At 40.6% G+C, this 7,206-nt stretch overlaps 1 protein-coding gene across 1 annotated transcript; it reads left to right on the top strand.

Moving 5' to 3' along the window:
- Positions 1 to 916: 916 nt before the first annotated feature.
- Positions 917 to 3,347, top strand: LOC113622699 (ETS-related transcription factor Elf-2-like). Its single transcript, XM_027111121.1, has 2 exons — positions 917 to 989; positions 1,134 to 3,347. Exons 1-2 carry the CDS (start codon positions 932 to 934, stop codon positions 2,678 to 2,680), a joined length of 1,605 nt encoding a protein of 534 aa, XP_026966922.1. The 5' UTR covers positions 917 to 931; the 3' UTR covers positions 2,681 to 3,347.
- The last annotated feature ends 3,859 nt before the right edge of the window (positions 3,348 to 7,206 follow it).

Here is a 7,206-nt window from a genome sequence, read left to right as displayed (position 1 = left end):
CCTATTAATGGTGAGCTATCTATAAAATGTCCTCACAGGTTAAAGGTATAATCATTATGTGCTTTAATAATTTTACAACATGAAGCCTTTGCAGGTTCCTTGGACAACTGTCCATCCCTGAACTGCAGAAGCCTCCAATTAATTAATTTTGCTGAACACGCACTTAAATATCAAATCCTACTTTTTTAAAGGATAGTTATTGTACAATCCTCTTAAGTACTTGATTATATGACAAGAAAAAAGATTTATGGGTTTTTAATTTTGACAAAAGAAGCAACACCTGATGCATACCACAGAATTTTGCAAATAAATCTTGTTTTCACAATATATGCTTAAGTCAAGATACAACATATTCAGTCAAATCTCCCAGCAACAGCCGTATTCAGGAATTGAACTATATCCAAGAGCAGACTCTTTTTAATAATATTTTAAAACAGCTGAATTGAATTGCCTTCCTTGCTATAACAAATAGGAAATTTTCAAGTTTAAGTGAAGGCCTGTGAGTGAAGATCTTAAAACTAGTTCTCCTTGTGAGGAGGAGCCAGTCAGCACCTTATTTAGGCATGGTAAACGGTTGGGATTGTCCCACAACGGTCCTAAGATTTAGGTTAAATTATTTTCTAACAGGCAATTGAGACCACAGAAAGCAATAACTTCAACTCAGCCACTTCTGGAAAGAATGGTTAAATAAGATGAGACTTGTCCTAGCTAAAAACGGGGCCTGCAGCTGGAAGGTTGGTTTCTCAGGGACTCTGGAAGAGAGAGCTCTATTATATAGTGAAGCTTTCTTAGTGCCAGAAAACGGTGAGTATTATCCCGGAGTCACGCCCAGCCAGCCACTGGACCTTAATAGTGCATGTGGCTCCTCCCCTGCCGCCGCTGCTCACGGTGTAAGTCAATGTGAAGCAGCAGCTCCAGCCCCGGGATAAACATGGCGACGTCTCTGCATGAGGGACGCACGAACCAGCTGGATCTGCTCATCCGGGCTGATGGGGAAGAGTCACCGACGAGGATTGCTGTAAAGGATCTTACCGGCTGTTTTCCATCCACTGTTTTTAGGTTGGGGAGCTAGTCGTTTGAACGTTGTTATGAACTAGATCCATTGCCAGCATTCTCTTCTGCAAAGCTGAGAGTGGAAGCATCAGTTCATAGCAGTAATGCACACTGTACAGATAAGACAATTGAAGCTGCTGAAGCCCTGCTTCATATGGAATCTCCTACCTGCTTGAGAGATTCAAGAAGTCCTGTGGAAGTGTTTGTCCCTCCTTGTGTATCAACTCCAGAATTTATCCATGCTGCTATGAGGCCGGATGTCATTACAGAAACTGTAGTGGAGGTGTCAACTGAAGAATCTGAACCAATGGATACCTCTCCTCTTCCTACGTCACCAGATAGCCATGAACCAATGAAAAAGAAGAAAGTTGGCCGTAAACCAAAGACCCAGCAGTCGCCAATTTCCAATGGGTCTCCTGAGTTAGGCATAAAGAAGAAGCCCAGAGAAGGAAAAGGAAACACAACCTATTTGTGGGAGTTTCTTTTAGATCTACTTCAAGATAAAAATACTTGTCCCCGGTATATTAAGTGGACTCAGAGAGAAAAAGGCATATTCAAGCTTGTGGATTCAAAGGCTGTCTCTAAGCTTTGGGGAAAGCATAAGAACAAGCCAGACATGAACTATGAAACTATGGGACGAGCTCTGAGATATTATTACCAAAGGGGTATTCTCGCAAAGGTTGAAGGACAGAGGCTTGTATATCAGTTCAAGGATATGCCCAAGAACATAGTGGTCATAGACGATGACAAAAGTGAAACCTGCAATGAGGATTTAGCAGCAGCTGCTGATGAAAAGTCATTAGAACGAGTGTCACTGTCTGCAGAAAGTCTCTTGAAAGCAGCAGCTTCTGTGCGTGGTGGGAAAAACTCATCTCCTCTAAACTGCTCCAAAGCAGAGAAGGGTGTATCTAGAGTTGTGAACATCACTCCCCCTGGTCATGATGCTTCGTCCAGGTCTCCTACTACTACCGCATCTGTATCAGCAACAGCAGCTCCAAGGGCAGTTCGTGTGGCAATGCAAGTGCCTGTTGTAATGACATCGTTGGGGCAGAAAATCTCAACTGTGGCCGTTCAGTCAGTTAATGCAGGTGCACCACTGATAACCAGCAGTAGCCCAACAACAGCGGCCTCTCCGAAGGTAGTGATTCAGACGATCCCTACTGTGATGCCAGCCTCCACTGAAAATGCAGACAAAATCACCATGCAGCCTGCCAAAATCATTACCATCCCAGCCACACAGCTCGCACAGTGTCAGCTGCAGACAAAATCAAACCTGCCTGGGTCAGGAAGCATTAACATTGTTGGAACGCCACTGGCGGTGAGAGCGCTCACCCCGGTTTCAATAGCCCACGGCGCGCCTGTCATGAGGCTGGCAGTGCCGCCTCAGCAGGCATCTGGCCAGACTCCTCCCCGAGTTATCAGCGCCGTCATAAAAGGGCCAGAGATTAAATCGGAAGCAGTGGCCAAAAAGCAGGAACATGATGTGAAAACTTTGCAGCTGGTACAGGAAGAAAAACTGGCAGATGGAAATAAGACAGTGACCCACGTAGTGGTTGTCAGTGCGCCTTCAGCTCTTGCCCTTCCCGTAACTATGAAAACGGAGGGACTGGTGACATGTGAGAAATAAAAGAGCAGCTCTCCCATGGGCGCTAGAATGTTAGTGCTAGTCCTGACATTAAGCATTTGCAAGGATGTCATCAAGAGAAGTCAGAAGACTTTAAAACATTTGTAATGCATATAAGAAAACAATCAAACTTACTGGAAGTAAATTACCTATCCCACGTTTCAGTGGGAAGTGAACTACATGTTGAGACGCTGACAGAAAACTGCCTCTTACAGTAGGAAACAACTGAACCCGTCAATAAGAAGAAGGATTGAAAGGGACCAAGCAACTCACTACAATATCAAGTTACACTAAGACTTGGAACACTAACATTCTGTAAGAGGTTATATAGTTTTCAGTGGGGAGGGATTGGGATGGGTGATCTCATTGTTACATATAGCAATTTTTGATGCATTTTATATGCATACCAGCAATTATTACTGTGTTCACACAGAACTCACTTAACTGGTGCTATGTGAAGACTGCTAATATAGGTATTTTAGAATGTGAATTGAAGAATGGATCCAAAAGCTTCAGAAAGAGAGCAAAAACGATCTAGTGCGATTTTTTTTTTTTTTTTTTATCATATAGCTTAAGCTGAAAACAAAGGCCTTAGACTAATTTTCGGTTTTCTTTATTGAAATAAGCTAATGGCTTGTTTGTGTAAAGCTTTTTTATTAAAAGAAAAATTAAAAAAAAAAAATAGTGCATGTGAATTTTATGCACACACAGAGATTTAAAAGGCAATGTTAGTGTTAATATGACCCACTTTACTCATTTATATTTGTTACACATCTCCTACAGGGTTTTAAGTTTGTGGTCTAGAGAACTACCTGGATTAATACAAATTTATATTCAAGGATTTCTCAAAGAGTACATTTGGTGTAAGTCTTTTTTAAGCCAGCTGAAAGATGACACCATATACCCTACATCAGAATCTGTGTGAGAGAGAATCCAAGTGGATGAGGATAGAGACCCCAGAAGCATGGCTTCTATCAGAACATAAGACAATGTCTATACTGGATCTTTCCTGGCCCACTGACACCTGCTCTGGCTTGTTTCTTGCCATCTTTTACTCACTATGATTTAGGAGATGTTGGTGAAATGCTGAGATTGGCCCTTAAAAAATGGAAAACAAGAAGTTAAAGTCCAAAAATGATAATAGACTCAAAATTATAAATAGATATTCAAAAAAAGTTTAGGTGACTCTGGGTAAGACAAAAAAAGGCCGGGGTTGGGGGGCATTCTTAACACAGAAAGCAGATAACCACTCTAATGTAAATACAAGACTGACCCAAAATGATCTCAGTTACCCATAAAATTTCAACAAAACTGGCCTGGGTGTCAAACAGCCCTGCTATTTGATTATGACTATCTGCTCAGTACAAGTGGCCAAAACAGAAAGCCGTACTCATGGTTTGAACTACTTAAGGTATATAAAACATTTCATTTTGCTAATGTCACTTTGCTTCATTTGCTAATGTCAAAATATTCTGTCATTTGTTACATTATAAATTAGGAGGCAATTTTTTAGCATGTCCTCACTAAGATTTAGAGAATAGAACAGATGTGAAGGGATTGAGAAACATCCATGGACTGTAGATTTCTCCAAAATCCATCCATAAAACAGTGAAAGGTTTTCTTTTTAATAAATTCCCCCAGAAAATCACATACTGTACTCACTGAAGCAAGAAGTAAAAAGAAATGATTGAGCAATATTAAAAGGTGGAAAGTCAGACCCTTTTCTCTATAGTGTTTTAATGTTGAAATAAAAGGCACTGAGGAACCGGTGGCTCCTCCAGCTGAGATACCAGCGCCCTACGCCTCTTCATGCTGCCAGGGCAAAGAGTCACTGGAGGGCCCATTTCCTCTCCATATTAGGACAATTTTTAAAGGCAAAACTTCCAAGTGGACTTTCCAATCTCAGATGATGTGGTTGGCTTGTCTACTAAAAAGGTTAGAGAAGCAGATTTTGTTTCAGAATTGTACTGAAGTTACTACTGCCTTAATCCATTTCAGGTTGGATGGGAGAGGGTTATTTTCTTCAACAAAATGTTATTTTCCTACAATCCAGTGTTATTCAAATATTTTAAAAGTCTAGGCTGGACTTTGAAAGAGATAATGGTGTTGCAAAATACCCTGGATTCTCTGTAATTGTTGGACTCACAGTAAGATTTCCACACATCCCCCTCCACTGGGTATATTGTAGTCTCCCACCCTTTCAGTGTAAAGAGCACATAGGGACTTACAAATAAGCCCCACTGTCTGTATTAAGCATAATCAGTATCAGCAGGAAGCAGAGTATCTTCATACACTTGAGGTTTAAATTTTTCCAGTGGGAATCCTATCTCCCTGACTCCTGTCTGCCTCCTTTCCCCTCCACCACCACCACTAATAGATCACAAAAGAGGACCTATGGCCAACTGCATTTCCAAAATTTTATATATTTTATATTTAGAGGATTTATGCAGCTCGTTAGGAACAGATACATTTAAATACATGCCAAATATATCTAACACTAACATATTATGCTTTTTTTTCCCTGTCTACGCTTTGTTTCTATACAGAACAAATTGTTTCCCCAAGCATAGCTGAAAATTGTCACCTGTCATGTGTTATACAGGTGCCTGTGCACACTCTCTTTTTCAGGTATCTTTATACAAAGACTTTTCTAATCACAACACAAGTTATTTTTAAACTGTCTTGTTCCTCAGGCAAACAGAATGATTCTTTAGCAATGTAATGCACATAATATCTACAAACAGTAGGAAGATATAATTTAAAATAAAAAAGTACCTTTTTTCAGTACTTTTAGTGTAATTTTCAGAGTTCAAACGCTGGAGCTGCCAGTGAATAATAGAGATGAGTCTGAGGGTATATACAAGAAAAGTATGATAAAATGGATTGTTTTATTCCTGTCGACCTTAAATACAGTTCCATGCAGCTCTTAGAAGTGTCTGCCTGGGTCAGACATGCTGCCATGGTCAGCATGCTCTAAAATCCTCACAAGCTTTCCTTTTCTTTTCTTCCTTTCAACAATCTGAGAATCTTTCTCCTTTCATATCTATTATAGTATCTTCTGCTATTGAACTATTTCTTACAGCATGTTATTTCTTTGTTCAGCTGGGTTCCTTTTAATATCAGAAGAAGTGATAGCCTTATTTTATTTATATTATGAAGACAGATTCTGGATTCAGACCTCCTGATTTAGAGTCCCAGTTCCAACATTTATTAGTTGTATGACCTTGGGCAAGTCACTCCAACTTTTTGTGCCTCAGTTTCCTAATAGGAATAAAAAGAGAACCTAACTCAGAAGGTTGCTGAAAAGATTCAATTTTAAAAAGTAAGCAAAGCACTTAAGAAGATACATTGCACTTAACAGATGCTCAATAAATATTTATAAATAATTAGAAATCATTTTTGGAAAACTAGTAGGATTGTTTTTGGCTGATGCTATTTTCTTAGTTACATTGCTCACACACCCTTTCTAAACTTCTACCCTTTAGATTTCTGCCACGTTCTAATTTTTAACTTCAATTTACCTGCATTGTTTCAATAATTTAATTATTTAAAATCTTATCTCTTACTTGTGGTCTCAGAGCTGCAGCTTTCCTGTTTGCAACAAGAAGAAACCTGGACAGACAGCAAATTAATGACTTTTCATGAAGGCACCAGAGAATTAAAGTCACAGGACAGTCACCCTCAAATCTGGAGAGATGTGGGATGTCCATGTAAAAATAAGAGGGGTGTGCTGGGCACAGGGATCCTAAAAGCAAACAGTCCTTCTGCTGAACTACTTTTGTAGCAGTGAGTGATTCAAAAATAGTCTTGGTCCTTTTTTTTTCCCATGCACACTCTGTCTTCTCTTCTCCATGCCAATGGAAGAAGAATAGAAAGGAAGAGAATCATTAAGAAGATGCTGGATGAGGGGCAGCCGAACCACTGATAATAAAGGTTTGCTCCCTCCAAACCAGACCTAATACTCAGACTCAGGTGTTGTTAATCTAGAGTTTGGAAGTCATTTTGTGACAAAACAGCAAATAGAAGAACCAAAGGCAAATGCGCAAGGGGAGTGAAACAACCTACACTCTTTCCTGCTTTATCCCATCCCTTGGGCTTCCAGAGCCCCCCTGTGACATATACAATGATCCAAACTGTCATCCCATCCATATCTGCTTTCCCAAAATGTACCTCTCCATGCTTTAACTCCCTATTGTAACTACCAAAGTTTCTCTTCCCTCCTGGTGTTGGGCTGCACCCCACAGGCCTACAAGGCCTGTGCTTGCCCAGTTTCAAGACCAAAGAAAGAGCCTGGCGTCAGCAACAAAGACGTCAGTGGTTTAATGGATGGGGGAAGCTTACATGTCTGAAGTAAGGTCCTGGAGCGACAACTCACCGTGTAAGGTGGTCTGCAGGAAGGACATGCTGGTAGTCTTCGCTCTCCGCGGAAGTGGTGGCTGGGGGGAAGATTACCAGTTAAAGGGGAATTGACTTCACCTGGGCTCATTAGTTACCAGGGAAACCAGTAGAGAGGCACGCCCCTCACTGCC

The sequence above is a fragment of the Aethalodelphis obliquidens genome, unplaced genomic scaffold (assembly GCF_003676395.1).
Source record: "Aethalodelphis obliquidens isolate GAN/ISIS:26980383/991018 unplaced genomic scaffold, ASM367639v1 scaffold10, whole genome shotgun sequence".
Taxonomy (NCBI): Eukaryota; Metazoa; Chordata; class Mammalia; order Artiodactyla; family Delphinidae; genus Aethalodelphis; species Aethalodelphis obliquidens.
The sequence above is the reverse complement of the archived record's forward strand: the minus strand, read 5'-3'. Positions and strand labels throughout refer to the sequence as shown.